The sequence below is a fragment of the Panthera uncia genome (genome assembly GCF_023721935.1).
Source record: "Panthera uncia isolate 11264 chromosome B2 unlocalized genomic scaffold, Puncia_PCG_1.0 HiC_scaffold_24, whole genome shotgun sequence".
NCBI classification, from domain to species: domain Eukaryota; kingdom Metazoa; phylum Chordata; class Mammalia; order Carnivora; family Felidae; genus Panthera; species Panthera uncia.
In genome coordinates, this window is record NW_026057580.1 from 26391151 (window position 1) to 26412862 (window position 21712).

The 21712-nt window shown below is 34.8% G+C and overlaps 1 protein-coding gene across 2 annotated transcripts in view; it reads right to left on the reverse strand.

Annotated features, from left to right (window-relative positions):
• The window catches only part of KHDRBS2 (KH RNA binding domain containing, signal transduction associated 2), a 583082-nt gene that overhangs the window by 475553 nt on the left and 85817 nt on the right, over positions 1–21712 (reverse strand). For both annotated transcript variants that reach the window (XM_049653859.1, XM_049653858.1), the window contains exon 2: positions 5244–5371. In XM_049653859.1, the coding sequence (XP_049509816.1) occupies positions 5244–5371 (128 nt within the window). The remainder of the gene's footprint in view (positions 1–5243; positions 5372–21712) is intronic.

A 21712-nucleotide genomic window follows, 5' to 3' on the forward strand; every position in this document is an offset into this window, starting at 1 on the left:
GCCATTCTACTAGAGAGAATGCAGTCCATAGCATTTTGGAATTTTTTTTTTTCTTATAGAAAATGTGAATCTGAGCATCATGTTATTTTCCAATTGAGATTTACATTCACAGGTGAGAGACTAGGAAACTGATACGAGTGAAATTGAAATCACAAAGCTCGATCAATCCTCTCTTCCCTTTCCTTTAGAAAAGCAAAAAGCAACACTATGCAGTAGTCTCTGTCTGGTAAAGATAAAACAGGTTTAGGATGTAAGCTTCTGAATGGCTTTTAGAAAACCACATTGCTTAGAAAAATAGAGAGGTGTTTCCAAGATCGTAGGTGGTGATACTGGCTTTGAAATACGGTCCTAGCTTCCACAGTTAGTAACCCTGGGTCTCTACTACTTATTCTTAAATGATCTGATGATTACTTATAAAGTTAGAAAAAATAACACTCATCAAGAATTTGGATTTGGGTTTTTGTAGTTTGGGGTATAAAGAAAGAAACAAGGGGCGCCTGGGTGGCGCAGTCAGTTAAGCGTCCGACTTCAGCCAGGTCACGATCTCGCGGTCCGTGAGTTCGAGCCCCGCGTCGGGCTCTGGGCTGATGGCTCGGAGCCTGGAGCCTGTTTCCGATTCTGTGTCTCCCTCTCTCTCTGCCCCTCCCCCGTTCATGCTCTGTCTCTCTCTGTCCCAAAAATAAAAAAAATAAAAAAATAAAAAAATAAAGAAAGAAACAAGTTCTGTGAGAAGACACACCAGGCTTCAGAGACTGGTTCCAGACAGGTACAAAAGCAGTCCCTCTCTCTGGGACTGAGCAGAGTAAGAGGAACTAGAGGGCAGGTGTGGTGCTTCTGAACATAGTTTGGAACTTTAATTTTCTGCATTAATCTACATAAGGAATTGATCTGAAAAGCAGTACTGGGGAACGTGGCCATGTTTGATCTTAAAAGGGGCCAAATTTGGGGCCGATTTACACTCCTGGTGATCTACAGCTTTAAAAAGCTGGCAGTAGCTCAAGTTGAGAACTAAAAAGTGGGCCTTGAGGCAAATTTAATTGAAGGAAAGGTCTGATGCATTTCAGAGGATTCTGAAGGCAACATCAAAAGATATTTTTAAAAGGCGTTGAGAGGTTGGATTGCCCAGGTGGCCAAACAGGTGTAGTTGCAAAAGCAAGGAGTAGATCCCCCACAAGTGGAGGCCACCTTCCCATCCTCTCATGTGCTCTCAATTTGTCTACGCTTGTGATAGACGGTCCTTTTGCATGTCTAGCAGTAACAAAGCAGAATACAGACTTAGCCACTTATATGTATCTTTGTTCCTTAGGTCCTGTAAGAAACTTGCTTATTGAGAACCAAGAAATCATGGCATTTTTCTCATTCTTCCAAGGATGAATACTGCCTTCATTAATATAAAGTTTATAGCGCAAGCTATGGTTCTATTCTTTTCTTGTACATGTAATAGCTTGGCAAGTCAATACTAAATCATATTGCAATCTTTGAAGACATTTTAAACAGCAACCAAAACTCAATCCACATTTTTTCAACACAATAAACAACTGGATATGAGAAGGCACAGACAAGTTCACGTGTGCAATGTTCACAGACAACAGTAATGAGTTATGACCACTGCTTTCCTGATAGAGACTGTAAAACGATTCTGATTATAATATGCGTACCTGTTGGAGATGTTAAAATTTTAAAAAATAAATGCGTATTGGACTATGAAATACAGTGTGTGTGGATTTAAGGAGAAAGAGTTCATGTTAAGGACGGTGAGTTTTCTGCATGAATCTCTCCAGGCCTTCTGCATGAATTGCTTAAGATGACAGAGAAACACACTGCCACATATTACCTCCTTGAAGACTTGACTATCAAGAAATAATTGCACTGATTCTGAAACATCTGTAAATGCAAACAATCAATGTGCAAAGACTATCTCTTTGCTAATCTTGTTACAAACAAAAATATTGAAAACAAATAAGAAAAGCTGTTCATTGTAATAATTTGGTAATGTGACATATTTTCGCAAATTAAGTGATTAAACATAAAGCACTAGAGCTAGATAAATCATTCTTAATGTGTTTGAACAGCATTCTTATATTTTCTATAATTCAAAATCTTAAACTTCTTTCAATCCCTTGTATTACTCAAATAAGTCAGCAACTTGAAACTGGAGACTAATTGAAATAAAATCTATCCAAAAAAGGTCATGTCTTAAAGTCAGGATAAGGCCATTTCCTCAAGAATTCCCATAGTTATTTAATGCCCTTTGTTGGAGAGGGCTGTGTCATCAATACACTAATTACCAGTTCAAACAGACAGCAGGCATCAAGTGGAGAGATGGCCCTGAGAGAAGTCATGAAAAGTAGGTCGTTCTCCAATGTACCCCCCCAGGGATAAATCACTTTTTGTTATAAAAGATTAAACTTTAAACCCATAAATATGACTGTGTTCTGGTCAACAGTTCATACTATACACCACACACACCACACATTTTACAGCCCCAAATGTACATCAAATATGGCTCAAGTCTAGTGACTGTAATCTTAACCCCACTGATATTTTTGTGAGGGGTAGGCAATAATCACTCAGCAGGAGAGAATAACCACTTTTGAAACAAACACAGTTTTCAAAAAGTTGGTTTTAATCTATTATAGTATAAAAGCAAACAACAGCAAATGTAGGTCAACTTGATAGATGATTCTGTTCTGTTTCTCAGTACCTTTTTCTGTAAAAGGGCTCTTAAGAGTTCTCTCATTGTGATAACAGGGTGTATGAAATGCACGTCCCTTTAAAAATAATTTAAAGTGGTTTAGCATTCTATTCATCAATTAAAAATGCTAAGTTTTCTAAGGCATAAGTTGTTATTTGATAGTATTCCATAAAACTACTAACTTTAGGAGCTCTCATTCTTCACATTCTTCCATTCCTTTCACATGAACAAGTAACACAAAAATGTGAGCAGGGGCTCAGGTGGTGGCTCAGGTGGTTGAGCGTCCCACTGGTTCAGGTCATGATCTTAAGGTTTGTGAGTTCAAGTCCTACATGGGCTCTCTGCTGTCAGCACAGAGCCTGCTTTGGATCCTCTTTCCCCCTCTCTCTCTCTCTGCCCCTCCCCTGCTCATGCTCTCTCTCTCTCAAAACTAAATAAACAAAACAACAGCAAAAAATGTGAGCCTATCAGTCAAGTTAAAAATGCAATGACTCACAAAAAGTGAAGAAACTAAAATAACAGCAACCTCTAGGTATCTCCATCTGCAACAAAGATATGTCTTTGATTCATAATTTCCCAATTACCTCATCTGCAAGATGAAAGTTTTGTATAGTCTGTGATTCTGAAGATTAGTTCCGGCTTAAACATTTTGTGATTCTAAAAATTCTAGGAGATGCATGAATTTGCTGGTGAGATATGGTCTGTTTCAATACAAATAAGCAGTTTTGTTATTTGATTATCTTCCTATAAATCATGAAATTAAATCACACACAAAAATTAGACACTATACAGTATTCTTGTTTCAATATTTACCATTATGCATCAAATATAGACTATCGCAATATTCACTATAAAATCACTCATACTGGGGTTCCTGGATGGTTCAGTTGGTTAAGGGTCTGACTCTTGATTTCGGCTCAGTTCATGATCTCACAGTTCATGGGATGGAGCCCCACACCGGGTTCAGTACTGTCAGCAGGAAGCCTGCATGGGATTCTCTTCCTCTCCCTCTCTCTCTGACCCTCCCCCACTGGCTCACACATGCACGCACACACTCTGTATCTCAAAATAAATAAATAAAAACTAAAAAAAAAATCACTCATACTGCCATTTGAAGAACCACCACAATTTGAAAAGCCTTTCACACCTTCCCAACCTGATTTGGTCAGAGATATACAGCTACGTTTTATTGAGAAGGAGATACTGAATCTGTCACTGGCTTTCCCATATCCAGCGAACAGACAAGTGTTATTCTGAGAAACAGGATCAAGTTATATAATAGTTAAATGTATGATATAAAGAACTGATCTTGTACTTCAAAATAGGTTAATTAATCAAATTCCTTTAAAAAAGACACATTCTTAATACCCATATTTCTATCATATTTCATTACTAAGTAAACATATTCATGTACATTTTGCAACCCAATTTAATATTCATAAAAACATGATTATGAAATAAATCTAATAAAACTTAAGTGTAAAATATATATCTATTGAACGCACCTTTCCTGTAATAGAGTAAGTCTAGCTAAAACAAAAATAAAAACAAAACACAAAAACCAAAAACTGGTATGCCCAAAAACCTCACCTGAAAGTTAAATTTTGTGGTTTGGTGGACTACAACAGTTTATTCCTGTTCGAAATAATTATAAACACAGTATTCTACTTAATTATACTTATTAAAATTTATCATATTAGAAGACAATTGGTAAACTAGAGCACTTATTTCTGTAATCTTTACTATTAGGATAATTACACGGTCATTGTTTACAATTCACTCTTCAGAAAGTAAATTACCACCTAATCTGAGTTTCCATTGTTTGATACGTAATTTATTAAAAAAGAGAAAAGAAAAGAAAAGAAAAGAAAAGAAAAGAAAAGAAAAGAAAAGAAACTCCTTTTACCCACTAGAATTTATGAATATAAGTGATGAAACCATGCCACTGAATGCTCTATCTTATAATCATGATTCTGGTGATACAAATGTCATATGATATGAAAATGTCTAGTGAAAAATTACTCTCAAGAGAGCAGTATCATAATTATTTTTATAAATGAACCCTGACTACAGAAGACTGTAGTCTTATAGACTGTAGGTTATAATCTAAGTGTCTAATAAAGACTAGATTGCTTTCCTGCATATAATAATTTCCTGTGGATTGGCTAATGCTGTATATTTAGTTTCATTAATTCTACTCTTTATTACAATAGGAATATGCACTGTAACATGAACCAAAACATAATCAAGTGAGCGTGCATATTTGGACAAATTGTTGAACCATTTACATGTTAAATGAATGATTAAAATATCTAATTATGTTTTACATATTCATAGAATAAAAGTGCTACAGTCTTTAGTTGAAAACTGTTTTCATCAGTGTACTTTCAAAGACTTCTCTTTCTTCTATATCAGTATCATATATTTGTGTATACTAATATAATGAAGTTTTAAATATTGATTTCATGAAAGGCAATGAATGAAACATCAAGTCTTATTTTTATCATTTTTACTTAATTCTATGGGAACAAAGCATATACTGTAGTACCTTTGGATATTGCTTGACAGGAATCAATACCCTTTCTGAGAGCTTTATGTTTTTGTTGCTGATGACATCAAGATATTTCTTTTCTTCATCTTCTTTTTTTCCATCAGAACCTTGAAATTTTTCAATTTCTGAAAAAAAATTCACAAGAAAAAAATAGTAAGTGAAATGAGAAGTCATAAATAATGCTGATTGTTCTTATTACTTGCCTTCTTAAAAAAGATTTTGAAGAATCTTGATAGGACTAAACACCACCTTGTTAACAGCTACGTGAATGCTACCATATATTAAGATGACCTCTGTCAAATCTAACTAAAAAGTTATCATTGAAGATGTGACTGCCTGCCATGAAACAAACGATGAACTTAATTTTTAACATCTACAACCAAAGAAGAAGGAAGGGAGGAAGAATATGCCATTTAATTATTTAAAATATCTAAGCAAACATAACTTTCCTAAGGACAATAAATAGAATAAAATATATTTTAAGGCTATATGTTTTATTTTTACTAAGAATTATTCCTATTCTCTATAATAGGATAGTAATGATAAATAGCATATTATTTTATATTCTAACAAAACTTCAAGGCAATTATAAAGGGGGTCATAGCAAAGTCTTCTAAAGGATTAAATCTGTAAATGCTATCATTCATATTCATCAACATGAAATTATCTGTCCATATGTTTAAGAGGAATTACTAATTTTGCCTTATGAGAATATTCCCAAAATGGATGTTTTTGAGCAAATGTACATTACTTATCTATTCTTTCTTTTTAAAATTAATTTATTCCACAAAGACTCTTAAACCTCTATTGTGGGTACCACAGATAAAACAGAAAGCAGAAAATAAGAAAATGTCCCTGCCTTTATGGAATCTATATTTTGATGGGAAAAATGAGCAATTAGAAAGTGAATATATATGTGTATGCATATTTATGTGTGGGGGTAAAGGATAAATAAAATAAAGATATTAAGACAGCTTTTTAAAGTTTTGTCAGATGGAACAAGAAAATTTTGTTTCTGTAATTTTGGAGTAAAGGAAAGGTGGTGATATTTGTTAAGTATGGAAATTCTCAATTCCTATTAATTTATATTGCTTTGAAACATTTTTTAAAGATCTGACTACTTCTGGAGGTAAAAGCAATACTGCATTGCATGTAAGAGCTTTGTTCTTTGTTGTTGTTTGTAATTAGTATCTTTCCCAAAATGATTTCACATACATTACATAAAATCCCTGTAGTATTCCCAAAGATAATCTTTTAGCATATCGTTTATTTGGCTCATGTGGAATTATTAAAAAATCTTTCTGAAGTAAGATCTCATTGCTTACCCACATAGTGGCTGAATGAATGCTATACTGCATGGTTTGCACAGTCATTTACAATCACTTTTTTCAGGTATATACTATAATTTCCCTGAAGACAATTATCTTAGAATAAACTGTACTGTTTGAAAAAAAGTTATATGTAATACGTCTATAATTTCTATGTAGAATGAGGACATCAGATTCTCACTATTCCACTCCAGCAAGTCATTTTAAGTGCCTGTCGTTTTCAACCAAAAAGCATTCTCTATTCAGGCTTTTAATCCCTTATACAATTATTACATACAGAACTCTGACAACTGCAAAGAAATAATATTCATTATATCTTCTGATCCTGACAATGAAGTTTTGATCACTGCCCTTCGGGTACATGCACCTACCTAATACCATACCTAGTTTGAGGCAATTGTAATGTGGGACACAAAGACTCAATTCCCAATCTATTAAATGTACAGTTTCTCCCTTATCACTCACTCCATCACAAAATAAATTGAATTTGTCTGACATTATTTGTTCTCTACAAAACTACTACTACCCTAGGCATTTTTAAACATTTGCAATTTGATCGATTATTAATTCCAATAAATTTTCCATCAAGAAATGGAGTTGAAAAAAATACCATTTCCACTGCTTTTTCTGTTCATTTCTACACTTTCCTTTTAAAAATGTTGATATGTCTTTTGCCCTTCTGATACTTTCAGGGAGTTATCTTGTCTTTCCTGACACCTCTACATGACTAACAGCTCAGTCATTGCATTTGTCAACTGGATAGTCATGGAAAGGTATAAACCAAATATGCCTGATTTTAAAGCCAGGAAAAGCAATGTATACAACACCTTTCCTTTTTAAATTTTACTTTAAAATAATTCTTTGTTTATTTTATAATTAATGCATGTTCATTGTGTAACATTCAGACAATGTAGGTATCCATAAAGATTTAATGGTATCCATGGTCATCTAACAATCACTAAACAGTTTTGTGTAGAGGAGTTGAATAATTTTTTTTATTTGTTTGTATGACCTCTCTTTAAATTTGCCTTCCATATTATTGGGAAAACATATTTAATATACTAGGGCAGGATTATTTTTTGTTGAAAATGTTAAATTATATAGATTTTAGTATCTTCTGTTCTCCTTTCACCATTTATCTATTAATGCCCATATTCATTCCAATGCCCAAATTCATTCAAGAATTTGCTTTAGCATTCATTGACTTATTTTTAGTGGCTCTCTCCATAGTACTAAAATTATGAGAAGATTACAACAGAGTTAACCTGTGGGCATTGGTGTATTCACCTTGTACCCAACTGGTTTTAGTCAGATGGAAGCTAAAGTAAGAAATTATACTTTTTGTAATAAAAAAAACCACATAACCGTACTTCCTATTTTAATAATTTCAAGTGTACAGTTCAATAGTGGTAAGTCTATTCTGTTGTTGGCTGTACATCTCTAAAATGTTTTCAGCTTGCAAAACTAAAATTCTAGAACCATGAAACACTCATTTTCCATCCCCCTCCCACAGGCCTTGGCAACCATCTTTTCACTATCTTTTCTACGCTTGACCACTTTAGGTACTTCATATGAGTAGAATAACACAGTTTTTGCTTTTTTTATGACTGGAGTATTTCATTTAACATAATGTTCTCAAGGTTTATCCATGTGGTAGCATGTGTCAAGATTTCCTCCTCTTTAAAGTCTACATAACATTCCACTGTAGATACATACCACATTTTCTGTATCAATGGATATCTGAGTTATTTCTACCTCTTGGCTATTGTAATAATACTTCTATAAACATGGGTGTGGAAGTGTCTTTGAGATCTTGCTTTGAATTGTTTTGGACATATACAATTTTTTGGACATATACAATTGTTTTGGACATACATAATTGTTTGGGCATATACAATTGTTTTGAATCATATGGTAATTCCGTTTTAATTTTTTCAGGAACCTCCATACTGTTTTCTATAATGACTGCACCATTTTATATTCCCAAAAAGAGTGCACATGAGTTCCAATTTATCTGCATCCTTGCCAACACTTGGTATTTTCCATTCTTTTGATAGTGGTCATCCTAACAGGCATGAGGTGATATCTCATTGTGATTTTTATTTTCTCTTATGTTTAGTGATCTTGAGTATCATTTCATATGCTGTTGACCATTTGTTTATCTTCTCTGTAGTATTATCTGTTCAGGTTTTTGCCCATTTTTAATTGGGTTCTGTGTTTTATTGTTGTTGAGTTGTAGAATTTCATTATACATTCTGCACATTAACCCCTTACATATATACGATTTGCAAATATTTTCTCCCATCCCATAGGTTACCTTTTTACTCTGTTGATTGTTTCTTTTGATGCACAGAAGTTTTCTTTTAGTTTGATGTAGTTCCCTTTTATTTTTTACTTTTGTTGCCTATGCTTTTGATGTCATATCCAAGAAATCATTGACAAATCCAAATCTTGAAGCTTTCCCTCTAAGTTTTCTTTGGAGTTTTATAGTTTTAGATCTTACTTTTAGGTCTTTAATCCATTTTGAGTTAGGTTTATGTATGATGTAAGACAAGACTCCAACTTCATTCTTTTGCATGTAGATATCCAGTTTTACAACACGATTTGTTGAAGAGACTGTCCTTTCCCCATTGTATGTTTTTGGACCCTTGTTGAATAACATCTGACCATATACACAAGGGCTTATTTCTGGGCTCTGTATTTTGTTCCACTGCTCTGTATTTCTGTCTTTATGCCAGTATCACACTGTCTGGATTACTGTTGCTTTGTTATTATATTTTTGTTGTTGTTGCTTTTGTTTTTTGTTTTTTTTTTAAGTTTTTATTTAAATTCCAGTTAGTTAACATATAGTGTAATATTAGTTTCAGTGTAGAATACAGTGATTCAACACTTTCATACAACACCTGGTGCTCATAACAAGGCACTCCTTAATACCCATCACCTATATAACCCAAGCCTCTCCACTGGTAACCATCAGTTTGTTCTCTATAGCAAAGAGTCTTAGTTTCAGTTTCTGTTTCTCTCTCTCACTTTTTCCTTCTTGCACTGTTGGTGGGTATGCAAACTGGTGCAGTCACTACGGAAAACAGTATGGAGGTTCCTCAAAATTTGAAAATAGAACTATCCTACAATCTAGCAATTGCACTACTAGGTATTTACCCAAAGAATACAAAAATACTAATTCAAAAGGATACTTGCACCCCAAGGTTTATAGCAGAGTTATCTACAACAGTCAAACTACAGAAACAGCCCAAATGACCATCAACTGATAAATGGATAAAGAAGATGTGGCGTATATATACAATGTATTATATTTTGAAAACAGGATTGCAAATCTTCCAAATTTGTTCTTCTCCTTCAAAATTATTTTGGCTATTTGGAGTCTTTTAAGATTACATATACATTTTAGAATTTTTTTCATATTTCTGAGAAACAAATGCCATAGGAATTAAATAGGGATTGCACTGAATCTGTAGATTGCTTAGGGTATTATGGAAATTTAATCAATATTCAATGTTCCACTTCACAAAGGATTCCTTCCTCTCACTTGCATCCTCCTTGATGTTACTGAGTTATTTTTTACAGATTTTAGGTAACAAGATATTTTGAAGGGAACTTTTAGTTCTGCTTTTGCTTCACTTTTTCATTTTATTTGGGCATATAATTTTAATTGTGTTTTTTCTTGTTTTTTTGAGTTTTTTAAAACTGATTCATTTGCATATTTAATTCATTTACTTTTTCCAGCCTTTAACTTTGATATTAATTTCTCTTTTTATTTGCATTGTTTGTATTTTTATTTTATTTTATTTTACTTTATTTTATATTTTTTTATTTTAGACAGGGAGAGAGCACACAAGCAGGGGAGATGGGCAGAGGGAGAGGGACAGAGCAAGAAAGAGAGAATCTTAAGTAGACTCCACACTCAGCATGGAGCCCAACATAGGGCTTGATCCCATGACCCTGGGATCCTGACCTGAACCAAAATCAAGAGTCAAATGCTCAGGCCACCCAGAAGCCCCTGTATTATTTCTGTATTTTAGAATTCAATGAAGCATTTCGTAGTGGGTAAATTTTGGGTCAGGACTTATAAGCATTACATGGAAAGGGTGTATATTCTCTGTTGTTGGGTTAAAAGTTAGCTATAAATCAGTGAGATCTTTTTTAACCTATACTGGATCCATCTTGGAGTGAAAAAGGTGTGTGAGAATTTCTTTGGAATATGCATATGAGCGGAATTTTGCTTCATAAAGTATTCACATACTTAATCTGACTAAACTCCAGTATTTTGTTCTATAAAATATACTAGGCACATTCCCACAAACAGAGCAGAAGTGTTTCTATTACTTGCATTTCCCCCCAATGGCTTAGATGAGTAACCTCACCTAATTCTCCTATAGAAACAAGTCAGAATGCCTAGTAAAAAAAGAGAAAGTAAAAAAACCCCTAAACTCTTAAAATATCCCCACAATCCAGGCGATCTACAAAAACCCTATTTAAAAAGTGGGTTTCTGAAAACACTGAACATAGCAGGAATTCTGCTGGGTCCTGTGTGGGGTAGATTGTGGAAAAAGGAAAATTCAGATGGTTCCAAGAGTCCTAGAACATAGGAATTTCGATCAAGTACTTCTCAAAAGAATAGATGACCTCTAACATAGAATTCTCAATGATCTGAACAAAAGAAAGAAAGGAAAAAAAAACCATAAAACTGGACAAGACTATACAAGCTTCAAATCATGAATGATTCTGAAATAAACAATGGAGACCATACAATGTCTGAGGAAAAAGCTGAAGGTACTATGGCAGCATAAGCACTCCAGGACCTCAGAAATCAAAAGAGAAACAACAAAAATGTCCTTCTTTAAGGGTAAGTCCCTTCCTGAGAGGCGAAAAACTGCCTCAAGCAAGATCCTAATGGAGCATAAACCAAGGACACTACCCAAGCTGAACAGTCTATTCCAACAGAAACCTCTTAAAAGCACAGGCAAAACTTAATCATTTAAACAATAGAAAGAGAAACGGATAGTGTTGAACCTCATACAAGCATACTAAATAAGAAACAAAAAACGAAAATGAACTAAATAATATATTGACAGAAAATGAAAGCAGGAGAGAAATATATGATAACAAAGCAGAAAAACAGAATATTAAAATGAGTGGAAGAAAGCATGTAATTAGAAAAGTAATAAAAGAGGAAAATGTATCAGAAATAGAAATGGGTTATATAAGAATCAATAAATTAGAGGAGCATGTAAAAACTTCAGAGCTCAGGAATAAAGTGGAAATAGTTTATATCATAAATGAAGAATAAACTAGAAATAACACAAGACTAAATAGATAAAAGAAGAGAAATAGAAGCAAAGGAAAGAATTAAACACTACTATAAAATCAGAAAGTTGAAAAGTTTTGACAGAAAATGAAAGATGTAGAAGATAGGTAATGTCTTCATCTCCAAGGGAGCTATACCTGGAGCTCTGAGAAGATGAAAACTAAAGCAATAAAACCGAAGAAACACTAAAAACAATTCAGACTAAAAACTGCTTCATAAAAAACTATATAATACTGTGACATGAACTGAGGACTGTGACCTAGGGAGAGGGAGAGGGAAAGGCAGAAGAAGGAAGAGAGGGAGAGGGAAGAAGGGTGAAAAAGAGAAGGAGATTGATATTGAGACCTGGAGGTGCAAACAATAATGCAAGGTTTAATGGACTAGAAATAATTGCTACAAAATTAGTTCCAGACAGTGGTTAAAGCTCTGGCTCTAAGGAAAAAAAAAAAAAAAAAAAAAAACAAAGACAAAAAACACAATTCTGGCTTTAGAATATGACATGCTGCAAATGCCTGCCTCAGTTTCACACCTGGAAATTAGGAAAGAACTCTTGGTGTATTATGAGGATTAACTAAATTAATAAGCAAGGTGTTTAGAAAAGTGTCTGGCAAAAGCATTGTTGTTTTTATTATTATTCTCGTTATTATATATTAGCTTTAAAAGGACCAAGTGCACTAGAGCGATATGGTAAAATGTCACTGAAGAGGGAGCCAGGAACTGATCTCTAGGTTAAGAAAGCATCACAAAGAAATAGGGAAGGTGACTGGCTGGACTCACAAATCATACTATATAATTTCTACATATCAAGAATGGCTTTTCATTTTGCTGATAATTTTTAAAATTATTTTAATATCTGACCTATGTTTGTAGTTTAGTATATTCTATAGCCCCAGGCATAAACAGTGTCAAATCATTTAAAGTTCGATTAAACTCATTCTGAAAATATGAGTAAGATTAAACTCATTCTGAAAATATGAATAAAATTTCAGTCAAGAGGATTCTATTTGAATATCTGAATTTATACCTCCATATTCAAGTCACTTTCTTAATACATGTGATTTTTTTCAGCAGTCCTAATTCACACTTCCTAAACTGGGTGTGTTGAGTATTTAATAGTGGTCTCCCATTCACTTCTACTTAGCATTTTTTCGACCTTCAGAATACAGTTGGCTTAAGAATTTAGAAATATCAAAAGCCTTAAAATTGATGTGTTTGGCTGTGTCTGTATATTAATGCTTTACACAAGTTATCATGGTTATATTTATTTTTATAACTAGCACATTATAGAGATTCATATTTTTAAATATAAATGACATATAATTACACAATAAGAGAAATCACAATTACTTTGTTTCATGGAAAATCAGTTATTTAATATAAATTAACTTTTCCTTAAAACCAAATTTAAAATTGGGCATTTGCATATTTTAAGCAATCTTTGTAAAATAAATTACTAATCTCCCAGTCATTTGAAAAAGAACATACTTTGCATGATTCAGGGACTTTAAGAATGTCAGTTATTCTATCAAAGCTAATCGATGTGAGTAATGACTTTATTCTTTCATTAACTCAATAACTACTACTGAATTATAGTCTACCTCATGTGTGGAGGATTAATATAGAAGGAAATGAGTAAAAATCAGGAAATAATGAGGGAAACAGTGACTGAGGTTGAAGAGTCACTAATGGCCAAACTTCGGATAAATCCTGAAGGTAAGACATCCTCTCCTAACTATAGATAGAAAGTGAAGGGGGAGGGAAAGAAGAATAAAGGATAGTCCCTAGATAAGTGATCTTAGTGATAACATTGATCTTGTGTCTGCGTGTGTGTTGTGTGTGCGCACACGCTGACTTACTTCACCAAGAATAACCAATCGTGTTAGAACTATATACTAAATAATAATAAATATGTTCTTAGTCAAGCAAATTACATAGAGCTGTTTATGCTTAATTTTTTCTTTTCTTTTCTTTTCTTTTCTTTTCTTTTCTTTTCTTTTCCTTTCTTGTGTGTGTGTGTGTGTGTGTGTGTGCTTAAATTTTTTTCATGAAGTGAAATACATGGTCTTCCAAGGACTTATAATTCTAAAATTCAAATAGCCTGAAGTTCTAAGGAAATTTTAAAAAATCAAGATACATTTAATTACCAAATAGACTTTGGAAATAATTTTCAGTGCGATATAAGAGAAAAGAACATTTATATGCAAGGTAAAATATATTGAAGCAAAGAACATGGAATTAGTCTGGGAAGAAAACAAGTTATTGTCAATAAAATATAAATGACCTTTAAATATAACAACAGGGAATGATGCCAGTATTGAGTTATTTTGAAATTTATGCTTGTCTAAAACCGAAAAGTCAATAAGAGGTTATAAAAAATTCTTTTATTTATGGACATTTTCCGAATAGACTTTATAATACAAATAATGCTCAAGTGCCTAATGATTAGAAGTCCTTATTATAAATGGAGCATGAACAACTTAGATTTACATAAAATAACTAAGCAAAGGCTATCCTATGTGTTCCACCTTCAAATTATACCCTTTAATTTCTAAGTAAAAATGTTTTCTGATGTTCATATTTGAATAAGAACCAAACTTTTACTAATTAATGTTAATAGAATGAAAGAGTGCAATATAGAATAATTTTCATCTTCCTTTTAGAATCCCCCATGTAAAATTTCAGACATCAGTATTCCATAATATAGTATTATTCCAGCTTTTCAAATTCTAAAAATCTAAGTCTAAAATGAATGGCTAATTATACCATAAATAACAACTGCTGCTTGTGAAACATAAACTTAACATAATAATAAAAGTATCTGACAAATGATTTAGCACAAATTTTACTTCACTGATATTGATCAGAAACATACAGACTTTCAAATGTCAGTCTCAAAGAATGGGTGAAGAAATACCAATGTTACTTTGACATATGAATTTTATTTTTAGCAGCATAACTCTGTGGGGTAACAATGATCTCCCTTTTCAAATAAATAAGCAGGAGTTCAAAGAGCTAATATAACATATATTATAAATACAAGAAGGAAAACAAGGGGGTAAAAAAGGATTTAAAAAATGGAGAAGAGCAATTCTCAGTAGAGAGAATTGCTATTTAATCAAAAATGATTTTTAAAAAAACCAAGCCAGACTTTGCTTGAAAATATCATTTAGCAATTTATTCTTGTATAAAATATCTTCTGGGGAGGGAGGCATGAAGGTTTATGTCTTGCCTTACCTGCTTCCCAAGAAGCTCATGCTGAGTGTCTTTAAGGCAAATTTGCCTTGTTCTAACTTGCCTATGATAAGGATTTCTTGTGTAATTTTTTTTTCTTTTCACTCTCTTTACAACTTTTTGTTTATTCAATGCTGTGATAGCATTTTTAGCCTTATTTCACTCATGCTTTATTATCAGCTACCTCAAAACCATTTCAGAAATAAGTAATAAATACTTTATTTTAAAATCATTTAATATTCTGTATTAATAATCAATTATTAAGCCAACAATCTCTACTAATACAAAATTTCTCTAAGTTCTGTTTGTGGTCTTTGGAGTTAACTCTGGGTGTTAAAAGCAGCTTTGTCACTTGCTAGCTACATAATCTTAAGCAAATTAGCCTCAATTCCTTTTCTAAAAAAAGGAAAGTAAATCTATCAAATGATGACATTATGGGAATTAGCATTTTGTGTACACTTCACTCGCAATAATTATGATGTTTTTTGATAGTATAATGTTTCATATCTGTCTCCTTCTATATTTTAATGTCTAAGCAGATTTATTTTATTCATTTTCAAAGCCCCTGAATTTAGCCCAAAGACTAACAAAGTAGAAGAAGAACCTATGTCCTAAATCTGTGTTTCCCACCATAGAAAAATGACATCTGTTTCTTACAAAACAGCTTAAATAATAAGAAAGGAGCCTTATGTGTGAACAATGATCTACCAATAAGAGATGTTGTAAAAAGTGGATCTCTCAGACTCAAAGTCAGCAGGGATAGTGGATAATGGTCTAATTCCAAAGCCTTTAAGGGATGGAAAGTTGTTCCTAATCATTGAATGATATTTTTCTTTTATTGAAGACATGAATAACTGTTTCAGATTCACTAATGGTAAATCGTAGTAAAATTTTGCAAATAGTATTAAGTACATACAAAGTAATCATTTTGATAATTCAAACAGAAATAGAAACTGCTAAACTTGATTTAAATATAACCCAACTACTTGTTTTCAACAAGATTAACTGTACCACAACTATTTTAATGACTACCAATTCATTTTAGTACCCCGAACCTAGTCTTTAGGTAGACTGTTAATTATTGAGGGCACATCCATGACTTACATGTCTGTGTTTTCTTTACCAAAACTGTGAAATTACTGATATCTACCTGCCCCTCTTTCCCTGGCTGCTTTCACTGTCTCAGCTCACAGGTCCTCTGCCCGGACGGAGTACAGAGTAACTCATGGGGATTTCTCTTTGTGAACTCCTACCATTCAATTCGTGTATTGCATATTCAGTCAGTACTACCCTTCAGTCATAACACAAGGCCACACCCTAGCTCAATGACCTTGGACGAGTCACGGTCAGCATTCTGGGCTCCATCTGTTCCCTCCTACCCACCCACCAACCCACCTTAAAATGGGAATCAAATTGTAGAAAGGGCATCCTAATATATTCTCAAACTCATAGCCTTCATAACATAGTATATAGTATCTGTAACTTCTCAGTTGTATAACACTTGACATCAAGAAGGATGATACCTAGTGTTTTCTAAAAATTTTCTATTTGCTAGGCGGTGATCCTGTACATGGACTAGTTGAGTTCACTTCGTTTACTTAAAAATTTTGTGATGCCTCAGATATCACCTCACGCCAGTCAGAGTGGCCAAAATGAACAAATTAGGAGACTATAGATGCTGGAGGGGATGTGGAGAAACGGGAACCCTCTTGCACTGTTGGTGGGAATGCAAATTGGTGCAGCCACTCTGGAAAACAGTGTGGAGGTTCCTAAAAAATTAAAAATAGACCTACCCTATGACCCAGCAGTAGCACTGCCAGGAATTTACCCAAGGGATACAGGAGTACTGATGCATAGGGGCACTTGTACCCCAATGTTTATAGCAGCACTCTCAACAATAGCCAAATTATGGAAAGAGCCTAAATGTCCATCAAATGATGAATGGATAAAGAAATTGTGGTTTATATACACAATGGAGTACTACGTGGCAATGAGAAAGAATGAAATATGGCCTTTTGTAGCAACGTGGATGGAACTGGAGAGTGTGATGCTAAGTGAAATAAGCCGTACAGAGAAAGACAGATACCATATGGTTTCACTCTTATGTGGATCCTGAGAAACTTAACAGAAACCCATGGGGGAGGGGAAGGAAAAAAAAAAAGAGGTTAGAGTGGGAGAGAGCCAAAGCATAAGAGACTCTTAAAAACTGAGAACAAACTGAGGGTTGATGGGGGGTGGGAGGGAGGGGAGGGTGGGTGATGGGTATTGAGGAGGGCACCTTTTGGGATGAGCACTGGATGTTGTATGGAAACCAATTTGACAATAGACTTCATATATTAAAAAAAAATTTTGTGATGCATTGTTTGCTTGTAAAACAAGTGTAATATCCTCATAAAACTGTTGGCATTTGATGGCAGGGCATAGGGTTTCACTGAAGTCTTTTCCACTATTAACAGATCATGACAGCCAATACTATCCTATTTCACATGATTACACCTAGTCTTTAGGTAGACTGTTAATTATTGAGGGCACATCCATGACTTACATGTCTGTGTTTTCTTTACCAGACTAATATCATTACGTATATGTTTGTAATATCATATGTATTGATTTAAATGAGAAATAGGACAAAATGAAAAAGAATAAGAAAAATAATCCCATAGTGATAGTAAGAACAGGGTGTGGAATTAATTTGTTGAAACCTCGTCAAAAATATGTTGCAGCTTTTGGATAATATTGTCACCTAACACTAAGCAGTGGTGCTTCACAAAACACGAGAGGTCAAGTTATTTTTTTTTTCAACCTTGTAAAGTGTCAGACACAAAGTCTTAAGGTTTAAAATTAATACCTTTTAAAAGAAATAGAATATTTTATTACTACCCATTCCAAATATATCCATTCACATTCTTCCTGGTTTGGCCCTCTTCTCTGAATGCATTCAATGTTTTTATTTTAATTCTTGCTACATTACACACACACAAAGTTACACACAGCAAAGCAAATGCAGAACACATATCTCTGCTTGCTGCTTCTTAACCACAAAACCGATCATTCATCTTCTCACTCACTCACCCCTTCATTCAATAAATATTTACTGAGAGTCTATTGTGTACCAGGTGCCATTCCAGGAACTAGATACATTGTAGTGAAGCAGAGAGAGAGCATTCCTGTCCTCTTAAATCTTACAGATAAATAAGGTAGAAAGTAAGTGGATAAGTAAATTATGACATAATCTGGGTGGGCACAAATGTTTCAAAGAAACATAATGGCACAGAAAATGGTGAGAAGGGTGTGATATTTAGATAGGTGTGATTTAAAAAGGTGTCTTTGGGGTACCTGGGTGGCTCAGTTGGTTGAGCATCTGACTCTTGACTTAGGCTCAGGTCATGATCCCAGGGCCACAGGATCAAGCCCTGCATCAGGCTCTGCACTGAGCACGAAGCCTGTATGAGATTCTTTCTCTCTCTCTTTCTCTCTGCCCCTCTCCCCCACTTGTTCTCTCTCTCTGTCTAAAAAGAAAAAGAAAGAAAGAAAGAAAAAAGAAAGGGAGGGAGGGAAGGGAGGTCTCTTTAAGGAGGTAATACTTGATCAGAGACCTGAGTTAAGTAAGGGGGTAAACTCATGAACATCTAGGTGTAGAGTTTTCCAGGCAGAGGGAACAGCAAGTGCAAAGCATCTGAGACTGCAAAGAATTTGACATACTTAATAAAGTGTCATAAGGGCCGTGTAGTTAGAGTGGTGGAAATATGGGAGAAAATGGTAGAGGATAAGGTGAGAGAGGTAGGAGTAATATCATAAGGCCTTGTAGTCTGTATGTAGATAGAGTAACACAGTTTTTATGAATAAAATATGGCAGACAGAAGTGATGATGTATGACTTCTGAGATTAGGTCATACAAAATTTTATGGTTTTTTCCCCCTTGTTCTCTTACATCATGTGTCTGGAGAAAGTAGCTGCCATTATCATTGGGGACACTCAACCAGCCCTGTGTAGAGTTCCCATGTTCTGGATGCCTTTTGCTAATAGTAACATATGGGAGCAGATGCTCTTTCCCTAGTAAAACTTTCAGATGACTGCAACTTCTTCAGAGACTCTGAGGCAGAACCACCCATTCAAGCTTCTCCCAAATTCCTTACCTGCAGAAACTGTGAGATAATAAATGTTAGTCATTTTAAGCTGTTATGTTTGAGGTAATTTATTATGAAACAATAAATAATACATCATGATATAAAACTTTTATTTTCTACTAAGTGTGATGCAAAGAGTTTGAAGAATTTTACCACCATTTTGATCTGACTGATTTGTGTTCTCATGAGACTATTCTGCAGTCCTATGTAGAAAGGTCAGAGAGGAGACAGGAAGACCAGTTGTGAGGTAGTTACCCTAGATCAGGTGGGATACTATGAAGGCTAAGTAAGGTATTAGACGTGGAGATCTAAAAACTGGTTGTATTATTCTGAAGGTAGAAGTTTGCTGTACATTGGAATACAAATTTAAGAAAAAGGGAGGAATCAACAACGATTCTCAGGTTTTTGTCATGAGCAAGTAGGTGAAGAGCAGCATTTATAGACATGAAAATGATTGGCAGACAGCAGGCTTGGTAGGTAAAATTATGAGTTGTCTTGTATTATTGTTAGGGAACATCTAAGTGGATATGTATGATGGGAAGTTGGTGTAATTCTGGAGCCCACAGAAAAGGTTGAGGATTCACATATTGATTTTTGAGACATCAGCACATGGTTGATGCTCAAATTCATAGCCGTAGATTGGGATGGGGAAAAGAAGATTGCCAAGGACTAAGTCCACTGAATAGAAGAAAGGAGAGCAAACGGATTAAACAGATGAAGTAAGAAGGGGAAACCAGCAAAGGATTGCAAAGGTTGTGTTAAATAACAAAACTCAACCCAGTAAATTTGAAGGTCTAATTGGCTTTATTAAATTATTCATAAACCGGGCAGCACCCCATCTAGCAAGTAAAGAGTTATTGTACTTGCTATTGCACATTCCAAGGAGTTGTACAAAATGGAAGGTTTTTATAGAAGGGTAGGGGCAAGTAAGTTATTAGCAAAAGAAAAGGATTGATCCAGGGAGGGCTTTCTAGGGGAAAAGCAAGGTGTCTTATCATAAAGATAACCTCATCTTTCTTTGGGGGTGGAGAGGATCCCTGTGGCAGCCTCACTGGTGCAGTCTGAAAAATTCCTGACTTACCTAGTAAGACTATCTCTGTGGGGGAGGTTAAAACTGCAGTTAGATTTTGTAGTAAGCACGAGCTTGGGAACTCGGTCAAGTAACACCTTTGGGGATTGTATGTTTTTGTTTTGTTTTGTTGAACAGTTGCAAAACCAGGAAAATGCAAAGCACAAAATTCAAGTGCAGAAAATACCTTAAGAATGGGAAAGAAATCAGAACCCCTGCATGGCTCAGTCTGTTAAGCATCGGATTTCAGCTCAGGTCATGATCTCATGGTTCACAAATTTGAGTCCCGCATCAGGCTCTGTGCTGATAGTTCAGAGCCTGGAGCCTGCCTCAGATTCTGTGTATCCCTCTCTCTCTGCCCATCCCCTGCTTGTACTCTGTCTCTCTGTCTCAAAAATAAATAAAACATTAAAAAAAAAAGGCATGGGAAAGAAATCAACTGATCCCACTGAGAAGTTTCATTAATGAAAACTGCATTTTGATCACTGGACTTGGCAAGGTGAAGGATGCTGGCGATCTTTCTAAGAATGATGAAAATCACTCACTGAAGTAGATTTATGAGAGAATAAGGTGGAGAGGATGTGGATATAGTAAGTAAGAAGTCTCCCCCGACAGCTACTCTGACTCATTGCCTTCCTGAAAACCCTGTTCTAAGCTTTCTGAGACCTTCCTGTAATGCAGCTCCTTCCACCTGATTTCCCCTTTCTATCCTTAGAATTAAATCACTTTCTTTGAGGTGACCTGAACTAAGCACACTTCCAGATGACCTTAGCCATGGCCACGATCTGTATCGACCATCTTTCATCTTTTTCAGACGTCAAGCCCAACCTACCTCCCTGAGTTTCAAATCTCTTCTTCTCCTTCTCTTTACTTCTTACTTTATATTTCCACTCTAAAATTATATAGGTAAAACTCAGTATACCTCATACTGGGTCCCCCTTAGCTCTAAAGCCTATTCTCTTTCCGTCTTCCCTTCCACTACAATCTTTGCAGTCACACAAGAATGAGAACACATTCTTAACCATTTAAACATTGGTTCCTCCCTGCTCCTCACCATTCTACCTGCGGTAGTCACCAAGCCCTATTAATTCCATCTTCGGGCCTCCTCCCAAATCCAGCTTCTCCCTTCCTGGTGCTCCACCACTACTCCGATCCCTTTGCCGTCCATTCTCACCCATGGCAGGGGGTTTTCAACTAGTTTCCTTGAAGACCCACGCATAACTAATCTTTCACATCTGAGCTCTATTTTGAAAACACGGATTTGAGCATTACACATTCCCCTTTTCTGCTGGAGTGTGGTGTTTGTATTGGTTATTCCCTAGCTATACTGAGCATTCAGATTCTCTAGGTTGAATGAATGAGTGTCACTACTCTAACAGGTACCT